Source organism: Ostrea edulis, chromosome 3 (assembly GCF_947568905.1).
Source record: "Ostrea edulis chromosome 3, xbOstEdul1.1, whole genome shotgun sequence".
Taxonomy (NCBI): Eukaryota; Metazoa; Mollusca; class Bivalvia; order Ostreida; family Ostreidae; genus Ostrea; species Ostrea edulis.
The window spans coordinates 6,723,231-6,751,222 of record NC_079166.1 but is presented as its reverse complement, the minus strand read 5'-3'; the positions used below and the strand labels follow the sequence as shown (position 1 = coordinate 6,751,222).

General features: G+C 35.1%; 3 protein-coding genes across 7 annotated transcripts in view; 2 read left to right on the top strand and 1 right to left on the bottom strand.

Moving 5' to 3' along the window:
* LOC125673082 (polyphosphoinositide phosphatase-like) overlaps nt 1-11,813 on the top strand; it is a 38,028-nt gene extending 26,215 nt beyond the window's left edge. For 3 of the 5 annotated variants that reach the window (XM_056159840.1, XM_056159838.1, XM_056159843.1), the window contains 5 exons: nt 1,064-1,117; nt 3,337-3,487; nt 5,579-5,685; nt 8,030-8,116; nt 8,911-11,813. In XM_056159840.1, coding sequence (XP_056015815.1) covers nt 1,064-1,117; nt 3,337-3,487; nt 5,579-5,685; nt 8,030-8,116; nt 8,911-9,085 — 574 coding nt within the window. In that variant the 3' untranslated portion in view covers nt 9,086-11,813. The remainder of the gene's footprint in view (nt 1-1,063; nt 1,118-3,336; nt 3,488-5,578; nt 5,686-8,029; nt 8,117-8,910) is intronic. The other 2 variants (XM_056159842.1, XM_056159841.1) reach the window with 1 other exon arrangement.
* Nucleotides 11,814-15,338: 3,525 nt separating this feature from the next.
* LOC125654115 (uncharacterized) lies at nt 15,339-24,004 on the top strand. Its single transcript, XM_056159844.1, has 4 exons — nt 15,339-15,361; nt 21,103-21,218; nt 22,099-22,219; nt 22,663-24,004. Exons 1-4 carry the CDS (start codon nt 15,350-15,352, stop codon nt 23,683-23,685), a joined length of 1,272 nt encoding a protein of 423 aa, XP_056015819.1. The 5' UTR covers nt 15,339-15,349; the 3' UTR covers nt 23,686-24,004.
* Nucleotides 23,989-27,328, bottom strand: LOC125654113 (uncharacterized). Its single transcript, XM_048883896.2, has 3 exons — nt 26,579-27,328; nt 26,256-26,419; nt 23,989-25,618 (listed from the first exon to the last, which is right to left on the bottom strand). Exons 1-3 carry the CDS (start codon nt 26,642-26,644, stop codon nt 24,478-24,480), a joined length of 1,371 nt encoding a protein of 456 aa, XP_048739853.2. The 5' UTR covers nt 26,645-27,328; the 3' UTR covers nt 23,989-24,477.
* Between the last annotated feature and the right edge of the window lie 664 nt (nt 27,329-27,992).

Here is a 27,992-nt window from a genome sequence, read left to right as displayed (position 1 = left end):
ATTCCTATAATCCTGTATTTTTTTAAAACCAAAAGTGGCTTGAAACCCTGTACGTGGTAAATCCCAAATTTTGCCACCAATAACAATTTCACTTAATCAGTGTTGACCATGTGCAGTCTTTTTAATTGCGAAGTAAATGGTTGGTCATTTCTACACAGATGTGTTTTTGCTCTTCCGTAATGAGATGATCGAGGGACCCACCAAACGCAAACTTTCCAAAGCTGACGTAATGTTTGTAATATCGGCAATGTCTTCTAACTTTCCAAAGCTGACGTAATGTTTGTAATGTCGGCAATGTCTTCTAACTTTCCAAAGCTGACGTAATGTTTGTAATATCGGCAATGTCTTCTAGGGTGTATTTTTGCATCTTCAGCAATTGCAGATTTAACAGCAACAATGTCTTTTCCCCCTATATGCTGACAATGGCTGACCAGATTGAGGATCATCTTCAAACGACTTTTCCCCCGATTTAAAGCAATGTGTGCACCTAAATTCGGATGCCTATGAGAGTGCTTGGTCTCTGTAAACTTTCAGTACACTTTTTGCTCATTTGAAAAGTTGTTTTCTTTTTCACTCATTTTTGACGTCAATCTACCGAGATATCTTGAATATGACATACATGTGTAACATCATATTTGTCAGAAAATATTTTTGTGACATTACAATTACAGTGCATTTCCCCGACATTTACATCGCACCATAAACGTTATATGTTGATGCGCTTTTTTACTTTTGATTCGGAATATTCAGAACTTTTCTAATGCCCCTCGTATGTTTCGTGATTTATGATTCCATGATGTATTTTATAGGTAACGCATGTTTATTGAGTTTTTCCTAATCACTTAAAAACTTACTATGATTGTGTTTATGAATGATTTTCACCGGACTGTTATTAATTAATTAACAGTTCTTATACTAGAACATTGAAATTATTTTAAGCATGCATCACAAACACAGAGAACTATTTGTAGAAAATTTGAAAGAAGCTAATATTCTCTTCCACAGTATGAGATCCACATGGTGTAACTGTTGCATAAACAAGATTTTCATAAAATATTTATAGATCTGTCATGTATCATCGTGTTAGTAGTCGAACTATGCTCTTCATGTCCGAAAGGTAGGGGTTATTGCCCTTTACTGCACATTGTAAGGAACTACAATAATTTATAGTTCTAATCCACACTGCGCATTACTATATTTATGGCTTAGTAACAGTCTTTATGCCCCCGCCATGAAATGGAAGCATTACCTTGTCCGTTATTCATTATCTCTGCTGTGGATGCACATATTTAACTGAAATTTAGTATATAGATAAATCATGAGATTATCCAGGTTGAATTTGTTTTTAATTCTGGTTAAATAATTTTTGACAGAGTTGTGTCCTTTGCACTTACATATGTAGAAAATTTTAAACTAATAATATATAATTTTCAGTATCTCAATCATACATACACAATTTTTATATCCCCCGCAACAAGTTGGGGGGGGGGGGGGGGGGGGTATACTGGAATCGGGTTGTCCGTATGTCTGTCTGTCCGTCCGTCTGTAGACGCAATGGTTTCCGGGCTCTAAAGCATTATCCTTTCCACCTACCGTCACCATATCATATATATGGACTACCCATGGGATGAAGATGTTCCCTATCGATTTTGGGGTCAAAGATCAAGCGCACTGGACATCTAAGTAGCAATATGGTTTCCGGGCTCTAAAGCATTATCCTTTCCACCTACAGTCACCATATCATACATATGGACTACCCATAGGATGAAGATGTTCCCTATCGAGTTTGGGGTCAAAGGTCAAGCGCACTGGACATTGAAGTAGCAATATAGTTTCCGGGCTCTAAAGCGTTATCCTTTCCACCTACAGTCACCATATCATACATATGGACTACCCATGGGATGAAGATGTTCCCTATCAATTTTGAGGTCAAAAGGTCAAAGGTCAAGTGCACTGGACATCGAAGTAGCAATATGGTTTCCATTTAAATTCTTTAACGGGTTTTTTCATTGCATGGAGATGCTGTGTTCCTAGATAATCCATTTCTCCCTACAAACGAGAATACCCAAGGTTTGTCATGCCATTTGTTTTTTACACTCAGAAAAGAGGTAGTTTATACCTATTACCAACACCCTTTGGGAGATTGGGGTAAGCGGGGGGTATTCTTAGTGAACATTGCTCACAGTACCTCTTGTTTTTATTGAAATTCAGGATATAGATATGCCATGAGACTATGAAGGTTAAGTTGCTTAACGGGTCAGGGCAAAATTTTTTGGCAGAGTTATGTTCCTTGGATTTAGAAAATTTTAAACAATTTAGTTTCTGCTCATTATCTCAGTGAGTCATACATGTATGTGGACATTTTGAATTGAACTTTGGGATATGGATATGTGCAGGTCAAATACTTTCATTGGTACGGTCAGATAACTTTTGACAGAGTTATGGTCCTTGGGCGGGGGCATTTGTATTGCTCTGATACATCTAGCTTTTTTTTTAGAAACTAAAAACCAAAGGAAACCAAATTAATAAATTGCAATTATAACCATTATGACTTCTATGTAATTTATTTTATGAGGAGTATAGACATTGCATTCTGTAGTTTGTATGATAAATACGGTATACTGTTTATTGAAATTTTTATAATTTGTTCATGGATACATGTATATACCTTATTGGGTAGTATTACATAAACTTCAAACAGAAAACATATTGTAATTAATAATTGAAATTTTGTGTATCTTCATACACCTATACATGTAATATAGTCATATTCAACATTGGAATTCTTGGAATATAGTGCGTTCATATTTGTTAGGAAAATTCTGGAAAATAAGATTTGGCTGAAAAGGAAGACTGATTTCTTTGTGTGGACGAAATAACAATATAGAAGTAGATATTAATATCCATAGTTGTGAAGTGTTACAATCTGTGTATGACTTTTCTTTGAGATCTCTTCTAACAGAATATGAATCACAACTTTAATGATGCCCTTGACACAATGTACAAGGTCACTCACATCCTGCTTACCACTAACACACACTGTCCCTCTGATTCACACTTTAATTTTGTAAAATTTACAATACGACTCTAGTATTTTATATAGTGCATGTATAATATTGCCCTGCCATCTGCTTGCATGAAACAAAATCTCTCAATATTGGTGTGAAAAGTTCTTTGAAAATATTCTCTGATTATCATTAAGGATGTTTGATAATGTTCATAAACTACTTACATGCACAAGCAAGAATGTGTGAATTTTTAATTTGTGAAGAAAGTTTTATGTATAGAAGTTAGCTAGTGTTTCAAAGAGGAACTATATCATTTCTATCATCCCAGCCAAGAAATAAACCCTAACATCTCAGGGAAGGACTCCACATCATCACAGACGTCCACTGGGTCCAGCGAGAGCGATAGCGAGAGTTCGGACGTCGACGGAACCAGTGTGACCGACACAACAGAGGACTCTGACAGTGATGTCAATCTAAAGGTAAATGTATGTCAATTGAAAGGTAAATGTATGCCAATCTAACGGTAAATGTATGTCAATCTAAAGGTACAGTATTTTGGAAGTGAAATGTATATATGTGTGCAGTCAAAAGATTTAAGAGGCCACCTTAGGGAAGTATTGAAGGTGGCCACTTAAGACAGGTGGCCATTGATTCAAGGTTGCCTCCAAAAATGTCTCCCCTCTTCAAGGGGGAGAAATTGTTTGTGTACTTTCTGTCGGTCTGTCAGTCTATCCGTCCATCCGTCTGTCACAAAATCTTGTGACACTTCTCCTTCTGTATGACTTAAAATTATCTGATAGACTTAAAACTTTGTGCAGTGCTTCATTGCCATTTGTAGATGTGTATAGTGTCAGGACATGTTGATTTACAATGTATTAATTTTCCTAAACGTTATAGTGGATTTAAGAGGGGTGAAGGATGTAAAATAGCTTTTGAACTTTTCTCCTATAATATGTCTTATCCAATAAACTTGAAACTTTGTACAATACTGTTTGTTTAAATGAAGGGGCATGCCCTCTTGAAAGGGGAGACAATTACGAAATGCAAAAATAGTGTGCATTCATTTAAAAATCTTCTCAAGAACCACTGGGCCAGAAAAGTTCAAATTTACATGAAACCTTCCTGACATAGTGCAGATTCAAATTTGTTCAATTTATGCCCCCGGGGGTAGGGTGGGGCCACAATAAGGAATCAAAGTTTTACATGCGAGTATATAGGGAAAATCTTTAAAAAATCTTCTTTAAAAAAAAACCCCCAAAAACACTGGGCCAGAAAAGATAAAATTTACATGATATTTTCCTGACATAGTGCAAATTCAAGTCTGTTGAATTTACGGCCTCAAGGGTAGGGTGGGGCAACTATAGGGGATCAAAGTTTTATATTCGAATATGTAGGGAAAATCTTTAAAAGTCTTCTCCAAAAAAAAAAAAACTTGACCAGAAAAAGTTAAATTTACATGAAAGCTTCCCAACATAGAGTAGATAAAAGTTTGTGCAATTCGTGATCCCCGGGGTTAGGGTGTGGCCGCAACAGGGGACCAAAGTGTTTCATATACATGTACTTGCATTATATGGGGAAAATCTTTAAAAATATCTCTTGAACTATTTGTAAATGCATTTTTTTTATGGAGAGACCTTTCATGTGATGCAATGGTGTGTGCTTTTGTGACCTTAACCTGGTAGTATTACCTGCATTTTAATAAAAATCTTACTTATACAATATGTCCTTAACTATTTAAGTTAGATCTTTCATATCTCTTTTGACAAGACCTTTCATTTCATATCATGATCATTGATCTTGAACTTTGAATTAGACCTACTTTTAAGAAAACGTAACCTATTAAATGTATTCAGAACCATTTTAGGTGGGACTTTCATGTTTTGTATATAAATTCTTTATAGCAAGATTTTGTACACAATGGTGTTTGATCTTTATAGAGTTTGACTTTTAAAAAAAAAATCCTGATCAATTCGTTATTTCCTGAACTATATAAGGAAGGGCTTTCATATTTTGTATGTAGATTCTTTATTGCAAGACCTTATTATTTCATGAAGCTTGACCTTGTGACCTTGACCTGGAAGTTTAACCTACTTTTAATAAAATCTTACCAATTTGATATCACCTGAAAGATATAGAACTTTCATATTCAGTATGTAGATTTCTTATGACAAAACTGTCTTTTACAGTGCAGTGTGGTTAGATAAAGGTACTTTTAGATTTTTAGGTCACAAGTTCAAAAATAGTTCATAACAAGAAAATTAGTGCACTTTAAGATTCTTGATGTAACAACTGCAATACCTTTGAATACTTCTATAAATTAATATTCTGATTTATCGTACAGTACTAGCTTCTTTTTTATGCAAGTAAAATTTGATGTGTTGTTTTGCAAAAGGAGCAAATGTCACACTTTTATTCCTTTATGTTTATTTTGTAGAAAGAATCTTATTGAGAAAAGATATTAGTGATTCCATGCTCTTTTGAATTGATGCTCAATGGCGATTTTGTCACATTAAGTATATATACAATATATGAAACCTACAATATCCATTTCTGTATTCTTACCTTGACAGGGAAGGAGCCAGATTTCAAGGCGGCGATTCACTGCCGTCAGTCAGGAGTATGGACCAGAACTCCACAAGTACGCACCCAACCACAAGGACACGTGGATGTATGAAAGGTAACCGTCAAATGAGAGAGGATGTAGCGTTTTCCCACTGATGATTTTACACTGTAAAGCTTAGTGATTTATTAGTAGATCATCATATCCTGATATAGTCAAACACAGTTACAGCAAACACACTTACAATGAATTCATGCTTACAGTAAAACATGGTTACAGCGACCACACTTACAATGAATTCATGCTTACAGTCAAACACACTTACAATGAATTCATGCTTACAGTAAAACATGGTTACAGCGACCACACTTACAATGAATTCATGCTTACAGTAAAACACGGTTACAGCGAACAGACTTATAATGAATTCATGCTTACAGTCAAACATGTTTACAGCGAACACACTTATAATGAATTCATGCTTACAGTAAAACATGTTTACAGCGAACACACTTATAATGAATTCATGCTTACAGTCAAACATGTTTACAGCGAACACACTTATAATGAATTCATGCTTACAGTAAAACATGGTTACAGTGACCACACTTACAATGAATTCATGCTTACAGTAAAACATGGTTACAGTGAACACACTTACAATGAATTCATGCTTACAGTCAAACACAGTTACAGTGAACACACTTACAACGAATTCATGCTTACAGTGAAGTGATTTTCATTCCTAAGGCTTAGAGTTTTTAAACATATTATGAACTTTTTGGATGTAAGAATTTACATTTATAATGAATCAAACTTGTTCGTTCCCAGCACTCCACTAGAAGTGTAGTTTACTGGACATCATGTATTTGTTATGTTCGTGGCAGGAAGAAAAAACTGTAGAACACCCTAAAGCTTTGCCCACTAACATATTAACAAACATCTAGACACTGTAAGGATAACTATCACCCTTTTCTTGTTCATATTTTGTTTTCTACATGTACGCATGATTGAAATACTGAAAATAATATATTATTGGAAACATTGGAATAATTTCACACTTTCAGAACTGGTTGTCCTGCATCTTAACTATCATAATTATTATGGTGCAATTAAAAGACTGTTTATGCCCCTGATAGACATAAGTACTGTTGGTAGGGGGTATCCTGCTCTACAGTCTCAGAAAATAGTTTTATCTAAGCATATGTTGTCTTTAATAAGGGGGTGAAAACCACTATTGCCTATCACAATAATCGTGTAATCATTGTTGATGATATTAAAAATCATTTAAAGATGTCAAACAACAAATGTTTGGAATGCAATTATAAATACTGTGGAATCATTAGAATTTGTGGTGGCTCAATTTTCGTGGAATTCGTGGGTACCCCTCATCCACGAATTTACATCCTCGATGAATAAAGACAACTAGTATACAAGAATCTTACAAATATAGAAATCCACGAAATTACGTCCCCAAGAAGCCGTAAAAATTCAACAATCCACGAAAATAGGCCCCCACGAATTTAAATGATTCTACAGTATACAAATAGTAAATAATGTTGTTTCAATTGAAATTTTTGAATATCAAACTCTGCATGACAATTTGAATTAGGGTTTGTTATTTAGTAATATTTACATGTATTTGCTTTCAATAATATTAGGGGCCTCCATGGCCAAGTGGTTAGAGCATCGCGCTCAAAATCACATGGCCTCTTACCTCTGTCGGCACAGGTTCGAATCCCGCTCGCGCCGGTAAGTGAGAAAGTTTCCCAGTTTACTTTCAGAAGGTCGGTGGTCTCTTCCCAGGTACATTGTATCTGGGTTCTCTCTTCCACCAATAAAAACTGGGCGCCACCAGATAATTGAAAAATTGTTGAGTGTGTCGGAAAAACATCAATCAATCAATTCAATAATGTTTTTCATGTCTTTGGATAGTAAATATCATTATTGTGTACAACTTTTTCTGATGATATCAATCATATAGATACTTTAGGCCTGATGTGTTCATAACACTGTAGGTGCCATACTCAGCTTTCTCTTTGATTGACAGCTGTAAGTTTCCTGTCATCTTGTTGGTCAGCAATGTTTCAGCTAATGTATAGATTACATCCAAAGTCTTCATTAATCAGTGTAAAGCATGTTGGAATTTGTTAAGTGTATACAATTTCCTTCTTGCCTTCATTGGATAATATGAATCCCAAGGTTTTTTTTACCAGACAATTCAAAATATATTACATGTACCAGGAATTAAGTTTTAGAAAATTTGTAATAGGAGAATGAGGACAGCATGTCTGTTATATTTACACATATATATTGGATTGTTAATCAGATTCATTTGGTCAAAATTACCACCATATTTCATATATGATAAATGTAAATTGTTTAAACAGATATTTCCTATATTTTTCTCAATATGTGAATTTACTTTTGTCTAATGCTTTAAGTTACTGTTGTGTTCTAGATATGTGAGGATCAGTGACGTCTGTCAGACTCCTCCAAAGAATGAGAAACGGGGCGTGACTCCAGGCAGTATTATAGAGAATTTAGTGTGAGTATCTTAAACGGGGCGTGACTCCGGGCAGTATTATAAAGAATTTAGTGTGAGTATCTTAAACGGGGCGTGACTCCGGGCAGTATTATAGAGAATTTAGTGTGAGTATCTTAAACGGGGCGTGACTCCGGGCAGTATTATAGTGAATTTAGTAGGAGTATCTTAAACGGGGCGTGACTCTGGGCAGTATTATAGAGAATTTAGTAAGAGTATCTTAAACGAGGCGTGACTCTGGGCAGTATTATAGAGAATTTAGTATGAGTATCTTAAACGAGGCGTGACTCTGGGCAGTATTATAGAGAATTTAGTATGAGTATCTTAAACGAGGCGTGACTCTAGGCAGTGTTATAGAGAATTTAGTAGGAGTATCTTAAACGGGGCGTGACTCCGGGCAGTGTTATAAAGAATTTAGTGTGAGTATCTTTGTACAAATTATGCTTCATTGCCATTTGTAGATGTGCATATATTGATTCAGAAGAGGGATAGGGGATGTTATATAGCTTGTAAATACCTCTTGTTTTGTATAAGTATGTTGAAAGGGTGTGGCACAAGGCAGTATTTACAAGAAGTTGGGAATGAATATCTTAAAAAGGGTGTTACACCAGACAGTATTTTAGAGATTTTGTGTTGGTACATGTATCTTGAATAGGATGTAACGACGTGCAGTATGATAATGGAAAATTCGGTGTGTTTAAATGTGTGTGTGTTATAAAAGAGTTATGATACCAAATATTTTTATATATAATTTGAGAGCAAAATTTTGAAAACAAAACACATGTAAATTTTTATAGGTACCCCAAGGGTGTGTTTAAGCTTGGCAGTAGCTACGGTGTAGAACCTCCCCCAGTGAACAAACAGGACCAGGATATTTATAACCATTCTATTCTAATTGGTTCCCGTGGTGCAAGAGAACCAAACAAAAAGGATATCCAGTTCTACAACAAATACCTCAACAAATTCCACTGATTGTGTGCTTCCAGTTCTACAACAAATACCTCAACAAATTCCACTGATTGTGTGCTGAAAGGATAGAAGAGGCAAAACACATCTCCTGCATACATACAGTGTACATGTAGAGATGAGAAATACGTAGTGTACATGTAGTATCATATTGAGATGAGAAATACGTACAGTGTACATGTAGTATCGTATTGAGATGAGAAATACGTACAATGTACATGTAGTATCATATTGAGATGAGAAATACGTACAATGTACATGTAGTATCATATTGTCATGAGATGAGAAATACGTACAGTGTACATGTAGTGTATCGTATTGAGATGAGAAATACATACAGTGTACATGTAGAGATGAGAAATATGTAGTGTACATGTAGTATCATATTGAGATGAGAAATACGTACAGTGTACATGTAGTGTATCGTATTGAGATGAGAAATACGTACAATGTACATGTAGAATCATATTGAGATGAGAAATACGTACAGTGTACATGTAGTATCATATTGAGATGAGAAATATGTACAGTGTACATGTAGTATCATATTGAGATGAGAAATACGTAGTGTACATGTAGTATCATATTGAGATGAGAAATACGTACAATGTACATGTAGTATCATATTGAGATGAGAAATACGTACAATGTACATGTAGTATCATATTGAGATGAGAAATACGTACAATGTACATGTAGTATCATATTGAGATGAGAAATATGTACAGTGTACATGTAGTATCGTATTGAGATGAGAAACTTACAGTTTCAAAATGTGACAAAAGTGATATGATGTTTCCATCTCTGCTGTTCAATTTTCTTAATATATGTATGTACAATAATATAAATAGAGATTTCCATAATTTAGTGCAACCATAGATTAAGTCTCTTGTTTTGCTGTTAAAGTTGCTAAATTAAGAAGCCAAAGTACATTGTAAGTATATACCCTGCATATAATACTTCATGCTCAGAAGAAAAGTTTGAAACAATGAGAAGGAAAGCAGTGTTATTAACTAAAAAGATCTTATCAACAAAAGCATAGGTCATTCTGAAAGAATACATCACTAATGTTATAAATATATTCACGAAATAAATTTCTTTTTCGAAAATACACGAGGGAATGCACCATCATGCGGACATATACTTCCCTGGTGTGAAGCGGTGCAATTCACACCATCATGTATTTTCAAAGCTAAAATTTTATTTCTTTTATTTGTATTAAACTTTAATTGCTGTTGGAATTCCCAGCTGTTAAATTGTACAACTGCAGAGTGCATTCATGAGGATTTATCGCAATTCACCTTTGAATTAGAACGCTTTGGCCGATATAGTATTGCGTTGTGTGACGACACAATTGAATCTGTTTGTAATACAATTGCGAAATGCAACAGAAACTCTCATTGGTCCATATGTATAAGTCCGCCCAAATTCCCTAATACGGGAGTAGTCAGCATTTGAAAACATGACGGCCAGATGCTAGATGGAAAAAAAAACTTCAAAGGAAGAAAGAGAAAAAGTTGTATTCTTGTGTTGTTGTCTCATAAATTTAATATAAAAAAAATTCCTAAGATATTTTCCTACTATACTTGTGTCCAAACATACCTTCAAATATTTATTAAAGCCCCATACGACCCAAAAACTCGATCACAGCTTTTGATGATTTCGTTCGTAGACGTAGCCATGTTGGTAGCCAGTCAATTCGAATCCCGGTTCAATTCCATATTGGCACAATAGCGTCTAGATGTGTACTAATACCCCACAAATATTTTAGCTAAATTGATTAAATAATATACCACCCCAGTCCTATTAAATGATAATTATTCAAATAGCTAAACTCACGGCATTAGTCATGAGCGGCCGCGCCGACCGGTCTCCATCTAATGGGCTTATGTAGCATTTTCGTTCATATAGAGCTTATTTTACCTTTACAAAAACTGGTACAAAAATGTTTGAATTTCTATTAATGTTGATAATAAATGAAGAGCGAATACATAACTTACAACCGGTTTTATGAATAGATACCAATAGCAAGAGTTCGAATTGACCGGCTACGTCAACATACGAAATTATTTGAAGCTGCGAGTTTTCGGGTGGTGTGTGGCTTTAATGAATATTTGAAGGTATGTTTGGACGCAAGTATATAGTAGGAAAATATGTTAAGATTTTTTTTATATTGAGTTTATGAGACAGCAACACAAGAATACTCCGATTTCAGGCCTCAACCGTCCGCAGCTTTTTGTGACCCGTAAATGGAAGGTTTTTATAAGAAGTGGATCTTTTCAGAGAGCTATGTACAGTTCTCCAGCAACACTGAATCAGCTCGAGAAAGTGGGCGGGCTGTAATCGGCCAATGAAAACTCTTGTTGTATTACATCAAACATGTCATTCAAATTGTTCAATCGTCTCATTCAATTGTGTCGTCACACAACGCAATACTATATCGGGTAAAGCGTTCTAATTCAAAGGTGAATTGCGATAAATGGCCACATGAATCTTTATGATTTATAGATCTATATATCGAAGGCAAAAACATTGGAAATATAAATATTTCACAATGCATCATTACATGTAGTACATGTATATGAAAGAATTATTTACACCATGGTGCAATAAAAATTATTTCTGGTTAAACATGTGCAATATTGTCCATTATTGTTTCCAAATGGAAGATTTTCTTTTGTATTTATGCTTGACCAAAAAATACGTAACAATAAAATATTTATTTTTTTTAAAATTTGTTACTTCTAGAGAGCAAGATGGCCAAATGTTTGCATGATTGTAATGAGTCGCCTACTATAGGGATTTTCGCCGTGACGTCAGAAATCAGTCACGTGACTTACTGGTTGGCAAAACATTTGAAAGTTTAATGGCCGAATGCTGAGTAAACACGAGCAAAACGATGGTTGTATCATGTTGTGTAATAGGCTGTGCTAATCGATTTGATAAGAGTAGTCCGAAAAGCTTTTACCGCATACCCAAGAAGCCAGAATCAAGAAGAGAGCTCTGGATATCTGCAATTAAGCGTCAACACATCAGTGGTAAACCATGGGAACCAGCGGACCACGACCGTGAAATTTACACAATCTGATTAAAATAAGATCTTTGATCCGCTCCGTTATTGTTATAAAGGAGCGGATCAAAATAAGATCTTTGATCCGCTCCGTTATTGTTATAAAGGAGCGGATCAAAGAGCTTATTTGTTTACGACTCTAGGGTTCAGGCTAAATTTATTGTCAATAACCTTACGAGTGTTGTACGTTATAATAGCGAGCCAGCGCAAAGCGTTGGCTTGTACTGCGAGCTCTAATGACTAGAGCGTGGGAAATAATCCAAGCTAAATCTAAACCTCTAACAAGGAAATTTTGTTTACGCCAATCCCAGAAGTCCCTTGTCAAAAATGGCTGAGATCTCGCAAAGTCACACCTTGGAATATGATTATGAACTTATGTGGATTATCATCCTAATCTTGTGGTCTCCTACCTCCAAAATTCAGTGCACCATTAGGCGAAATGTTTAACGAAGTCCAGTGTTTATGAAAGGCAGGCTAAGATGATGTGTGACGTCATAATAAGACTGACAGTGGCGGATCTAAATACGTACTTGTTATTTCCATTTGTAAAAGTCATACTACCGGGACAATATGGAATATACGTAAACATTAGGCATATGTATGGCATCGAATACAAATCATGTATAATTAACTGCAAACCATAAATCTGATTAAAATACTAAATTCTCAATAGGAATTCATTATTATACATGTAACAAGAAAAAAGGGAGACTTAAGTTTTAAAAATCGTTAGAATGCAATATGTGAGGGAACACAGGTACTGAATTAGTGCTATTTAAAAAATTACAAAAACCTCGATGTAATTTGGTCGGATTGAAAACATTTTTTAAAAATCTTTGGGTTTTTTCCGTGACTAAAAATAGTAAGTGCTTGAATCCATTTCCGTTTAACATGTCCTGTAATGCAAACCATGATGACACCCCCCCCCCCCCCTCCCTCATGATAACTAACCATGCCACTTGCTATTAACTACTGAAAAATCATTAATGAATTCTAGTTTTGTGAATTAATCTTAATTAATGTATCCTCACAACAACAGTGGAAAGGGGCTGAATTCAATAATTATATATGAATGCTGAAAATTTTCATCATTGTGTTACAACTAGGATTATGTACAATATTATGAAAATTGTTCTAATTTTCTCTTTTGGAACATACCATTGCTACAAGGGGATTATGATATGATTTCATTTTTTTTTAAAATTAGATCGGTTCGCATGGTGGTGGCAGGGCGCATATATTGTAGTCAGTCAGATGGAGTCTTGCTTGGGGTCAGTTCAAAACTGGATGGCTCAAGATCAACACAGACAAGACTGAGGTGCTAGTGATATCCTCCAAACAAATGGCCTCTAAGCTGCACATGCCATCACTGCAAGTAGGGGACGACCCTAGCTATCACTCCTGTTACTAAGGCCAGGGGCGTTGGTGTAACCATTGACTCTCACATGACCATGGAGGCACATATATCATCAGTGTGCAGAGGTACCTTCATCCACCTTAAGAACCTGAGCCAGCTGAGGAGATATTTGGGCAGGAAATTGCTGGAGGAATGTATTGTCGGCCATGCCTTCATAACAACAAAGCTGGACTACTGCAACTCTCTTTACTACAGCTTACCATCAAAGCAGATCCAGCGTCTCCACTCCATCCAAAACACCACAGCCAGAGTCATCTCAGGCACCCGCAAATATGACAGCATTACGCCAGTACTACACTCCCTCCACTGGCTTCCAGTTCAGCAGAGAGTCATCTTCAAGATATTGGTGTTAGTGTACAAAACAGTCAACATCATGGCTCAATCCTATCTGCAGGAACTCATAACACCCTGTGCTCCCTCCAGAACTCTGCGGGCCAGTGATCAGAGCCTAATACAAGTGCCATTCATCACCTCATGTGTGATCATTCTAGTTTCTGTGGAAACGAGGGGGTTATTTATATTCGGTCTTTCTAACCCCCTCGTTTCCACAGAAACTAGTGTGATTCAAACTCGAGCTTTTAGTGTGGCTGGCCCTAAACTGTGGAATGCTCTACCATATGATATCAGAACTCCTGCAAGTCTCTGTGTCTTTAAATCTAAACTAAAGACCCATCTATTTACAATTTATTATAACTAGTGTGTGCAGATGAAATCTAAGTCAAGATTACTATGTTGTGCAATCATAACGGACTCCTTATCTTCACCTACTGGTCATTTGTTCTTATACAACCTGTTTTACTTATTTTATTTTTATTTAAATAGCATTTAGAGCAATATGGATTTTACGCTTAACAAAATAGATTTAATACAACACGCTCGTTGCATTCCCCGCTAAACTGGTTCCTACATTGGCGAGAAGAGCAAGACAGTAATCCTACGTATTGACAGTGAATCGGATCAGTTTTCCTTGTTTTCAATATAAATTTTTTGAAAATGTATTCAGATATGCTGCGCTCGCCCCAACGGTCACACCGTAATCATATACATGCCCAATAGTTGGAATTTATCGATTTATTTTTAAAATTTTCATTATATGGAAAGGCAGTGCTAGCTGTTTAAACATGCAGTTTTACAAACTTGAAATTATTTCAATCACATTCATGTATACATGTTTTAATATAAAACCCTGGGAGAAAATTCATGTAATGAGTATTTGGCAAATAGATATTGTTTAAATTGAACCTCATCAAAGCATGGACATACATGAAGCTATACGCTCGCTCAAACGGTAGCACCGTCAACATATTAGAAAAGTATATATGATAATATGTGTAAAGCCAATCGTTTTCTGTGTGCAATACGTACCAATGCAGTGACAAACGTCGGTTGACCTTTTTACAAAACTGAACAAATTCGAGCGGATATCTGTTAACAATATTTTGCGCATGCGAGGAGACTAAAGGTAAGTAATGGGAATGTACGCAAGTGAGTGTATCATGGCTTAACTAGTGGTGTCACCTTCGATTTTCCGTCATCAATTGTCAGAGACACACCTTACAAAATGTATAAAATGTGTAGTGATTGTGTGTGTGTGGGGGGGGGGGGGGGGGGTATTTCCGGTACATAGAATCACCGAAATTACCGAAATTTATACGAGTTATTTCCCATGTTATATATATCGTATTCATGGTATTGATTTATACAATGTGTGATAAATAGATAAAATAAAATATTTGTCCTGAATTTTATATTGCCATTTGGAACTTAATAGAAGGTTTTATACATGAAGTCGAAAGTAAGTATAGCTCTGTGGACAGTATCACTATGATAATAAATATACTGTTAAATTACAAATGAATAAATAAATAATCAAAAATAAACTTAAGAAATGTTACAAAAAGAAAATAGTCAAAATTTGGATTTAACAGTATATTTATTACTCCTTTTGCTTGTTTCAGTCTTTTACCACACATGAAGTACATAATAAAGACTACGCACCGTCCTATTGTGTCTTTGGTTAAACTATCTGCAAAAGTAATGGCAGAATAACTATACAACGCTGACAATATTAAACGGTATTTGGTAGTTGGATGGTTTTTTTTTTTTTAATTTCATAGATAAAACAGTATGGGAAAATAGCAGCTAAGTGACTATGAATATTCGTGGATTATGATTTTAAAGTTCTAAATACACTTTTATTTGTTGCTGATTTCGACCGAATTTCCTCTATATATCAGCTGTTTATCAGGAAATAAGAATTTGGCTGGAATTACTTTTCCTATAATTATGCTACATGTATAGTATATATTCATTGTATCTTACTTGCTTAAGATATCGAGTAATGGAGTATAAAATCAGTGGAGAATTAGGATTTTATATCATTTTGTCTCTTGCTTTAGTACAAACATGTGAGGATGTAGTGCGTGTCAGAGCCAAGGCATTCCCATCGATGAAAAAAAATAATCCACCATATAAGTTAATGGTTCGCTAGTTCAATAGTTTAATTGTTAGTTGTTTCATTTAGTTCACATTGATTTTAAGTATTTGTTTGTTTGTTTTTTGGAAAGGGAGGGGGTAGTTTTGTGTATGTGTGTTTCTTTGTTTCACTATTGCAGACCAGAGGTATGTTTTAAAGGGGAAAAAATTATTTGAATTATTCAAAACATGTCCAGCAGTCATGAATGATAAGTTTCAAATAATTGCAGAATAGTCAACCATTTTTCAATTTACTTGAAAAATACATATAAAAATTTGTGATATTTGCTTATTTTGACATGCCATTAAATTAAAATGCCGATGGTCATTTCATTTTCAATTGTAATTGATTTATTATTTTTTCCCTTTTGAAAGTTTGCTTATTGATCCTAATATTTATATACAAAACACAAATAGATAGGGAGGTTCAATGATATGATATGAATATTTTGTGTAATATGGTAATAAGCCAAATGTTAAATTTAAACTAGGGGGCTATATACATGAACTCTTGTTATCTTCATACCACAGAAATCGCAAGTAGTTCCTATGGTCTTCCTTTACTTTTCCGCCATGATGCCTATTTTTTCAACTCTAAATCGCATCAACACTCCAAGTAAGCTATTTGTAAGATCGGGTCCAGAGAGCAAGACATTGTTCAATGAAACACCATTAAACTGAGCGGACGAGTCAAAAACCATTCTGATCTGATTTGGCTTTTTGGAATGGTACACACTGAAAATAGGTAAGTACCAGAACTCCTCCCTTTCATTGACTGGTGGTGCACGTTCAGCATGACCAGAATCAATTATCTGCTGCATAAATGTGGTGGCATGCAGACATTTTTCTGGGTTTCTCTTTAGATTCACGTCCAAAATATGAGCTCTTTTAACAGCTAGTTGCCTGTTATCTGGGAGTCTCCGTCTTGGTTCCTTGAACGGTAACGGTGCAACCCATTGTCCACTGTCATTTCGATAGAGTTCTCGATCCATCATAGACAAAAACAATCTATCATCTATGGATAGTCCAGGTTGGTCATCGTATTCAGTTGTATGAAATACAGAGTCTCCAATAAGATCTGTTTCAGGAATGCATAGTATTTCCTTAAGAGCGATGTTACTTGTACACGGATCACATACAGTAGTTCTACCGTTTGGTAAAATAGTTACTTTGTTTGCGATAACAATCTTTGGTCTGTGAGTTCTGCCTAGACACACCTCTCCGATGACAACCCATCCAGGACCAAGTTTCTGCGCGTATGGTGACTGCGATGGGCCTATTCTTTGCTCAATAATATGGTGCGCATCTCCAAGATCACGTCCAATTAAGAGAAGAATTTCCATGTCGATATCAAGAGGGTGTAGTTCACTAGCAATTTCTGACAAATGAGGATATGCATTTGCCACTTCCGGTGTTGGAATTTCCTGTCTGTTGTTTGGTATATCATCGCATTCTATGACAGTTGGAAGGTTTAGCTGATAGCTGCCATCAATAGCTTCGATAACAAAACCACATGCTCTTCTTCCACTACAGATAGAACGTCCGCTGCATGAGAACAAAGTGTACGTTTGAGTTTCATTGTGTGTGTCGAAAAGATTGAAGAATTCTGATCTGGCTAGTGTTCTATTGCTCTGCTCGTCTATAATGGCGTACATCCGGACAGCGCTATCTTTATTTCCTAAAGGATACACTCGTACGGGAACAACTTTTGCACAAGAGCGTCCACTGAGCGTTTGTTCACAGAGTTCAGTACATTTACTATCCACTGTTGATTTTGTTGGTAATTTCCTCTCCCCGCCATCTGCAACTGTGCTGACGCTGGCTGTCACATTGCTGGGTCCTTGATCGGGGTGCATCGCTGTCGCATGACGCTTATTTCCACACATATCACATTTAATGGTCGCCTTACAATTTCTAGAAAGGTGCTTGGACATACAACACTTGTAACAAAATCCATGCTCACGAAGAATATCCTTTCGTTCTTGGAGCGGTTTCGCATGGAAAGCTCTGCATGCATGCAATGTATGATCTGCTTTGTGTATTGGACATCTTGAATTAGTGTTAGTTTTGTTTTCTTCGTCTTCCCCTGCTAACTCCGTTTTACGGCTATGAACAGAAAGAGATCCTGTAGTTCCTTTACTTTCTTGTTGTCGTTTTTTCGATGTAGAAGATGATTCTGAACATTCATATTGAAGAGCTGGATCATTTTTCATCGTGCTGAGCTCTCGGATGAAGTTGACTAAGAATCCAAAAGGTGGAAAAGGAACATTAAACTGTTTCTTGTATCTGGCAGCTTGGGAAACCCATTTCTCTTGCAGTCCATGAGGGAGCTTATTGATGATGGGAATAACTCCAGACGATGAGTCGAAATATGAGAGAAGAATCGCATATGTCGGATTTTCTTTGACAGACTCAATTTCTGTAAGAATGTCTAAGAGATCGTACAATTTCTTTGGCTCTTTGGATGAAATTTTGGGAAAACTATCCAGTTTTTGCTTCAAGGCAGTTTCTATCATTTCGGGTCTGCCATATCTCTCTTCAAGACGATCCCATATGCGACGTAATCCTGTGAATGGGTTGTTGATATTTGAAGCTCTCATACTGCTGGCAAACTTTCGTGATTCGGGTCCCAACCATTTCACCAATAAATCCATTTCCTCAAATGGCGTCACATTCAGCTCTTTAGTGATGTTTTTAAAGGTAGCTTTCCAGGTTTCGTATGTTTCTGGTCGATCGTTGAAGGAACTAAAACGGGAAAGAAGAAGATCTTTCTTCAGAAGAAATTGCGTTAAGTCTGTGGCGACTCCAGAGTATGAACATGGTCTGAATTCGGATGCATACGGATCCAACGGTTCACATCTAGGTGGTGATAGGATGTTATCATGAATGTCAATTTTCTTTTCTTCTTTACTTTCAATATCACTGAAACGTGTTTGTCCATTCACAAAGTCAGCTGTAAATTTCTCTTTTGAAGACACCATTAGTTCTGTATATCTCGATGGAAAGTATTCTAGCCCACGCGACGAATCAGTATCTTCTAGCACCCGGATCTCCGCCTCCAAGGTAGCTACTTCCTTTTGTTGCTCAAGAAGATCTAATTTTGCTTCAAGTAAATTCTTTTCCTTTTGTAGTTCTGTTTGTTTTTCGGCAAAGGCGAGTCGTGTCTGTTGAGCTTTGGCTTGCATGCGTTTTTTCCTCAATTCTGATTTTATACTGCTGTGTCGGCTAGAAACGGTAGCTTCGGATCTAGTTTCATATCTTTCGGAAAGTATTTCAGCCGCATCAAGAAGTAGATTTTTAATCTTTTCCCTGAAATTATCCATCACTGTATGACATCTTTCATTTTTCACTAAATGTTTCTCCATTTCCACTTCACTCTCTTCCGTGTGAGAACGATTAAAAAAGGAAAACAGTACATCTGTTTCCATGACATAATGCTTTTTGGCCCTCTCTAGATCTGTCTCAATTTTTCGGAGGTATTTAATGTCTGTGGAAGATTCATCGAAATTCACTAAAATGTCTTCAAACTCCTTCCAGGACTTATCGACATCCCTAACGTAAGACTCTAGTTTACTGTAGAAAAACTCTCGTCCTTTCTTTGTTAGAGTTCTTATTCTACTTAGCCGGTCTTCTGCGTCAGACATCTTGATAGGAACACTTCTTTTACTATTCTGCCATTACTTTTGCAGATAGTTTAACCAAAGACACAATAGGACGGTGTGTAGTCTTTATTATGTACTTCATGTGTGGTAAAAGACTGAAACAAGCAAAAGGAGTAATAAATATACTGTTAAATTACAAATGAATAAATAAATAATCAAAAATAAACTTAAGAAATGTTACAAAAAGAAAATAGTCAAAATTTGGATTTAACAGTATATTTATTACTCCTTTTGCTTGTTTCAGTCTTTTACCACACATGAAGTACATAATAAAGACTACGCACCGTCCTATTGTGTCTTTGGTTAAACTATCTGCAAAAGTAATGGCAGAATAACTATACAACGCTGACAATATTAAACGGTATTTGGTAGTTGGATGGTTTTTTTTTTTTAATTTCATAGATAAAACAGTATGGGAAAATAGCAGCTAAGTGACTATGAATATTCGTGGATTATGATTTTAAAGTTCTAAATACACTTTTATTTGTTGCTGATTTCGACCGAATTTCCTCTATATATCAGCTGTTTATCAGGAAATAAGAATTTGGCTGGAATTACTTTTCCTATAATTATGCTACATGTATAGTATATATTCATTGTATCTTACTTGCTTAAGATATCGAGTAATGGAGTATAAAATCAGTGGAGAATTGGGATTTTATATCATTTTGTCTCTTGCTTTAGTACAAACATGTGAGGATGTAGTGCGTGTCAGAGCCAAGGCATTCCCATCGATGAAAAAAAATAATCCACCATATAAGTTAATGGTTCGCTAGTTCAATAGTTTAATTGTTAGTTGTTTCATTTAGTTCACATTGATTTTAAGTATTTGTTTGTTTGTTTTTTTGGAAAGGGAGGGGGTAGTTTTGTGTATGTGTGTTTCTTTGTTTCACTATTGCAGACCAGAGGTATGTTTTAAAGGGGAAAAAATTATTTGAATTATTCAAAACATGTCCAGCAGTCATGAATGATAAGTTTCAAATAATTGCAGAATAGTCAACCATTTTTCAATTTACTTGAAAAATACATATAAAAATTTGTGATATTTGCTTATTTTGACATGCCATTAAATTAAAATGCCGATGGTCATTTCATTTTCAATTGTAATTGATTTATTATTTTTTCCCTTTTGAAAGTTTGCTTATTGATCCTAATATTTATATACAAAACACAAATAGATAGGGAGGTTCAATGATATGATATGAATATTTTGTGTACTATGGTAATAAGCCAAATGTTAAATTTAAACTAGGGGGCTATATACATGAACTCCTGATACACTGCAGGAAAAATATTGGTTAATTGTGATAGATGTATTGTTATTGTTCATTTCTAATGTGTTTTAGTACAGATTGACAAAAAAAATTAAAATTATATAAAAACATTTTTTCTTTTGCAGGTTGAGTTTTGTCGAACGTCTTCAGACATATTGCTTTCACAATGTGAATGTAAAGCTGGGAATGGGCACTGTAGTCATAGTGTAGGATTATTGTACCTTTTGTGCCACTATTTAAGGTATCCATTATCAAATTTCTCACATTATATTCTTATTTTTTTGTAATTTAACAGTTTTAAGAAACATACTGTATTTATAATTTAAGTTCATAATTATATATTCTAAATGACTTTCATTTCTAAAATCTTGAAAAACATGTTAAAGTTAATGCTAAAGTAAAGAAGCCATACTGCAGACAAATGATGATATTTTAAAAATTATTAAGCTAGTAATAAGGCCATTTTTATTACACTTATAAGCTACAGAACAATGCATAAGATTTAGTTTTTAGTGCACATGAGCTTAAAGCTCAAGTGAGGTTTTTTGATCACTTTGTCTGGTGTCCGTCTGTAAACTTACAGCATGGCCATGAATACTCATATTATTATGCATGCATCCCCAGGTAGTGCAGGTTCAAGCGTTCTCAATCTGACTCGATAATACACTATTAAACAGGGGATTGTCATAATTGGTTTGATTACTATTTAATCCGGTTTAGTTAAGTTGCATAATTTGCATAAAGTTTATGCCTAATCCATGCTTGATATATAACACCTTTTTTTTTATTCCTATGAGGATATGCAAAGTTTACAGCTTACATAGGCAAGATGATGTTTGACCATGTGACCTTTGCCTAGGAGTTTGAACCAAATTTTAAAACTTTAACTTTTCTCTTAACTTCTGAATTGTGAGTGATAAATCTTTTTTTATTTTGTGTATGTATACATCCAACGTGACAAAACCTTTCTTTTGGTACCAGATTTAAAAAAAAAAAAAATCACAATATCTGTACAACAGCAGGGCCAAGATGACTTGTATGAGCTATGTGACCCATGAACTTCTTGTTAAAAATCTAATCCTCAACAAAATAATTTGGCTTTTTATATACTTATTATATAGACTTGGTCTGAAGGCTGTACCACCAATGCAAAGTAAAACGTCTTTACCGCAGACCTGGCATGTTCCCCAGAGAATCGAGGGTTTGGAACCAAAACCAGTACATAGTTTAGAAATATGCAAGGTATTTTTTTTATGATTCAAATTTATTTGCATGAAGGATTTCTTAGTCTTGTCCACTGAAAGGGGGGGGGGGGGGATACGACAACCAGACTTGAAACTATAATCATCTCCAAATTCTTTTTTCATTTAAAAATTACCTGTTTACACTCCACACCTGCAAATACTGGACCATTGAATCCAAGTCTACATAATTATAATATGAGCTGTCTTGGTGAATGGTGATTGTTATTAAAATTAAGATTGCTGATGTAAATAACTATATATATATATATATGTGTATACTATATGTGATGCTGAGATATTAAAAGAAAACCCCCTATTTTCTCTACATTCAATACTGAGTCTGTAAAGGTCAAACAAACAATTTTGAAAACTAATGCCTAAATAAACAGATAAATTGTTGTTCTTTGATAAATTTCATATGTTCCCTCCATAATTTTACAGGTGAATCCTAAAAAGCAACCACCTAAGAAGAAAAGGCGGGTCACTGAAGGTGTCCTTCCAAACATATACTGTCCGGTTAAAACGATTCCGTGTGTACAGTTTAAGACGACATTACTTGAGCAGCTCACAGCCATGAAGAGCGATGCACAGATTTTACGCATTTTATCTACCGACAGTTCAAGTGAAACAGAGTCTCTATCTAAGTTTGGACCAGTACCCAAAGGATCTGTGCTTTCTTATCAACAAAAACCACATACCTCTGTTGATGATATAATAAACCACAATGAACAGCAAGAATTCCCTGATTTATTACTTCCAGAACAGCCTCGTCATTATAACAGAGTGTTGAACAATGGAGAACATGATGTTTTCATGGGCATGCACATTGATCGTCCTCATGCGTTGGAATTGGAGGAACAAACGCGATTGCAGAGTGTCACTAAGTTATGGCACAACATTCGTCGGCATAAGATGACCTCGACAATGTTTAAGGACATATGTGCAAGGAGGGCAGATCATGAGAAGTTAGCTATGCGTCTTTTAAAATCCAAAAATATACAGACTGTTGCTATGAAATTTGGCTTGCAAAATGAACCTGAAGCAGCAAAATTATATTCCGATATAACTGGAAATAATGTGTACTTGTGTGGCTTTGTTATAAACCCAAGTTCTCCGCATCTTGGAGCATCACCAGACAGAAAAATATATGACCCAAATTCTGCATCACAGTATGGACTTCTAGAGATCAAATGTCCGGACAAAGATTCTTTTCAAGAATGCGCGTACCTTAAAAGGACCAATGATGGGACATACAAACTCAAGCATTCTCATCAATATTACTACCAAGTGATGGGACAGATGGCACTTACTGGGCTCCATTGGTGCGACTTTTTTGTGAAATGTAGACAGGATTACCATAAAGAGAGAATAAACTTTAATGAAGAGAAGTGGGAAGAAATCAAGTTGTCTCTGGACAGATTTTACTTTAATTATTTCTTGCCCAAAATTCTCAGAATGATGTAAATGCATTTATTACTTAACATCGATGTCAGTAATTGCTGCTCAGAATTTATTGAACATAACAGTATACAATACTTCATAGTGATTTTTGTAATCTTGATGTTGCCAGAATTGCTTTTACCTCTATAATTGGTATATGTAATTTAATTTCAGCAAGGCTGAGGAATATATATCATGAGACAACTTGCTATAGTACACTGTATTCCAATAAATATATACCTCTGTAATTTTCGTAATTATAATGGTCATTGCTTATCAACATAAAATTCAAATTTGCCTCGATGTAATCTACTCATAAATAAAAACTTTTTATTTCTTCAAATATTTATTTTATATCACATGAATAAGTTGTACACATGTAAATGTATGTGCACTGAAAACGTGTACTGCTATACAATCATAAGTTTATAATTGTACTGATAACAAATTGACAATACTCATTGAAGACATCATAGAAACATCTCTATAAAACACTCTGTAAAAATGACATATTAAATGTATTTTTTTTTAAACCCAGGTACTTTAGAATTTCACATGTAAATATTCAATGTTTTTATAACAGCTATAATGTACAAGGTCTGAAAAATGTCAAGTAAAAGCTGTGAGAGGAGTTGATTGCACAAAGTAGATACCTATTACAGGGAAGCCCACCCGCCATTCACCATACTATAAGACAGATGCACGTGTGCAACTCGGTCAAAAATTAAACAGTATTATTGGAGTTGTGAGATTGATCACTGTTCGTTATCTTCACCTTTCATTAATAAGATTCCTAGTGCACGTAATCACATTTAACTAGAATAGAGGTCCTCTGAAATTTGTTAGTATTGCACAAACAGTCCATATCTGATTAATGGATGAAGCTAAATTAAGAGGAATGACACCATCAAATATATGATATTCTTTTATCCGCCTTATAGCTCTTTCAACATGAATACGAAGGCGTGCTATTTCATGCGTAAGTGCTACCTCCAAAGCAGAAAATTTACCCTTTTCACCAAGAAAAGGAGGTATTACCAAAGAAGCTTGTTTTTTCTCTAATAAGTCCTCAATTAAAAACCCTTTATCAGCCATGACTTGGTCATTAGGCTCCAACAAATCCAAAATTCCTGACAATGCAGTAATAGCTTTATCACTAATGTTACCTGTGTACATTGAACTAATAAATGCAACAACACCACAAGGTGTAATCCCAATTAAGCTTTTAAATGTTGTGTGACTTTTATAATTCGAGTACATTTCAGAATTTAATACTTTTGAGCTAGGAGTTTGAACTTTAATTTCTGTACAGTCCAAAATCACTCTAACATGAGGAGAAGTTTCTTGAAAACATTTTGGCATGTTACTGTCAACCACACAACGAGGTGGCCATAAAGGTAAACTACCAAGCATTGTATACAAATAATTTGCCCATGTTATTAAAATTCTACTCACTGAAGACTGAGATATGTTAAATCTAACAGCCAAGTCCTGTTCTGGAAAACCCTGACGAACTCTACATAGGAACATAAAAAATTGATCAATTAGTGGCAATGCTTCATTACGGATAGCATTTAACTTCATGTTTTCCACATTTGAGGAATGTCTCTGCATTTGCGTCCACCTGATCATTGTTTCTGCTGTTGGCTGAAGAGCAATAAACAAACATTTTAAGGTTTCATAATTTTTAAAACCAGTGTAAAAGTTAATCAACTGGGGATCTGTGGTGAATCGTTCTACAGAAAAAAGTCTCCTTTCTACTGCTACAAGCTTTTCCTGTAAATCCTTAATTTCCTCTTGGGCTGCCTGAAGTTGGTCCTTGGTTGTAGTATGGACACTGTAATCATGGTCATTTGAGACAGGTGGTGTTAATCCAGTCTGATCCACAAAACAAGACGATAATTCTGGCTCTTCCTCAATACTGCAATTGTTATCCTCTGCAGATCGTACTGGTGACCTAAATGTAAATGTTGAAAATTCATTTTTTTTTAAATGCCAAAGAGCATCAGAAACAATTAGTCCCGACCAAACAGTGAGGGATGAGGACTCCTCATTAACAAGTACAAAAAAAATTTCAAAAAGCAGAACATTGATACAAAGATCTAAAAATGTATTTTTCTTTAATATCGCATACGTAAATATATGGAGGGGGTGTTGGTGTTAATGCCAACCTTTATTTTTTTATTTGAAATTGCCACCTTATGGATTTCAGACTGAGGGGTGGGGTTAGAGTATATATTTTTTTAAATTAAACTTTTTAAGTAAAAATTTATAGTAGAAATTTCAATAAACAGTGAATTCATTATCAAAAATATTAAGCTTGTTAAACTGAATAAAATATATTAAAAGCCATTTTGTTAATATTTTTAAGCGGGTATTATTTCAATGAAGCAAAAGGTAATTCCAAACAAAAAAGGCCTTTATTTTGGCCCAGTTTTAATTCAATTCAAGCTTCATTTGTATAACTTTGTGAGGTTGTCTAAAAAACCCTCAATGGGGCCCTCTACTGATGAGTAAACAATTTATAAACAGTTTTAAGTCAATTTAAAAGTTTTTCACTGATCTTATATACATCTAAACATTTGTTAACTTACATGTTTTTCAATGATCTTCTAAGTGGCCTGATCCGTTTAACTGGTGAATTCCAAGCAAATATGCTTGGTACACTCCCTGGTTTTAAAGACCGTATTCCATTCAATGACCGCCGTACTTCAGTTGGAAGAAAGTGGGCTGAACAAACCCTTGTTGCATCTGATATCTAAGGAAAGAACAATATACATAGTAGCACTAGAACCTGTAAATTATATGCTGTCGAGTATTGACCAATTTTGTGTTTTAAATTTGGTCATTTAAGATATTATCTAAATCAAAATTGCACTATTATAAACATAAATCTTTTTATTCCATATAATCACACCTTATTTGGAGGTGCTCGTAAACATTTTTGGGGTGCTTGTAACAACATGGGCACTTTTGGGGGCATGGGTGACAAATTATTGGTGCTCAATACTTGGAGTGAAATGTTTTCTGGGCGAAGTCACAGAAATATTGATGTTAGATTTTTGAAAATTGGTCAATTTTGGGCAGTTTTTGTCCCGCACCAAAGGCTCCGGGGCTGCTGGAGTCCTGAAATTCACAGTTTATGTCCCCCTTGTCCCAAAAATGATTCAATATATGCCAAATTTGAAAAGAATTGGACTAGTAGTTATCGAGAAGTTAAAAATGTTCAACTGTTACCGCACGACGACGGACGACAACCAATATGCAATAGGTCACTTGAGTAATCTCAGGTGACCTAATATATATATATATAATGAAATTGTTATAAAAGACCAAGTACCTTCAAACTGGTTCAATTACTAAGTGTTAAACATATCAAAGAATTGATTAATTTAGGTAAATACTTGTAATTAGCATGTTTAAAAAGAGATGCTTAATATAGCTTTTGTTCTATTTATGTATACTCTCCTGTGTGATGTTTGTTTATAAATATCATATTTATGTTATTCTGTTTTTGAATCTGGTGAGTCATATAACTCATGGATAATAAAGAACTATCATGCATGTACCTGGACAGAGTTGCTGGACATTAAATAAACAGTGATTTAAATTAGGAATTGGGTGACAGGTGCTGCAATGTACAGAGCAGGAGATTTACCTTCATTCATTCATTAATTTTATTTGCTCAAACCCCAATGAAAATGATACATTTATTTAGGTACAATACAGAATTTTCATGAATCAATACATGTAACGTCAGAGGAATATATATACATGTAGGTACCTACAACTAAATACAGTGAAATATACATAAATATGTACAGAAACTTGAGAAAGCGTGTTAAGGAGACTAATTCGTATATCTTTAAAATAAACATGCACAGGTTTTTAAGGTTTTTAACCAGGGTTGGGCCCCCGGTTTTAACCGTCCCGGCCAATACTCCCCAAGTGGTCAATACTGGTCAATTGTGATTTAAACTGTCCATTTTCATATTTTTGTACATTTCTTGCAAAGATAAATTAAGTCTTTTTATTATATGGATCAATTGTTGATTAATATTTTTCATTAGATAATCAAATGTAATTTCATAAATTTAATATATTTGGTTTGCTGAAACTGACCGAAATATCTTCAGTACCTATCAGAGGGTCACAGTTCTATAGCATAGCTTGACGATTGGAGACAGACCTCTTAATACATGTACCTGGGCAGATTAAGAATAAAAGGTAGCTGGACAGTACCTGAGCACAGGAAGCAAAGTTGACAGGTGTTAATAAGCACAGACTGGGACCAGAGATGACCAGTGTGCCTGTTATTGTTATGAAAACAT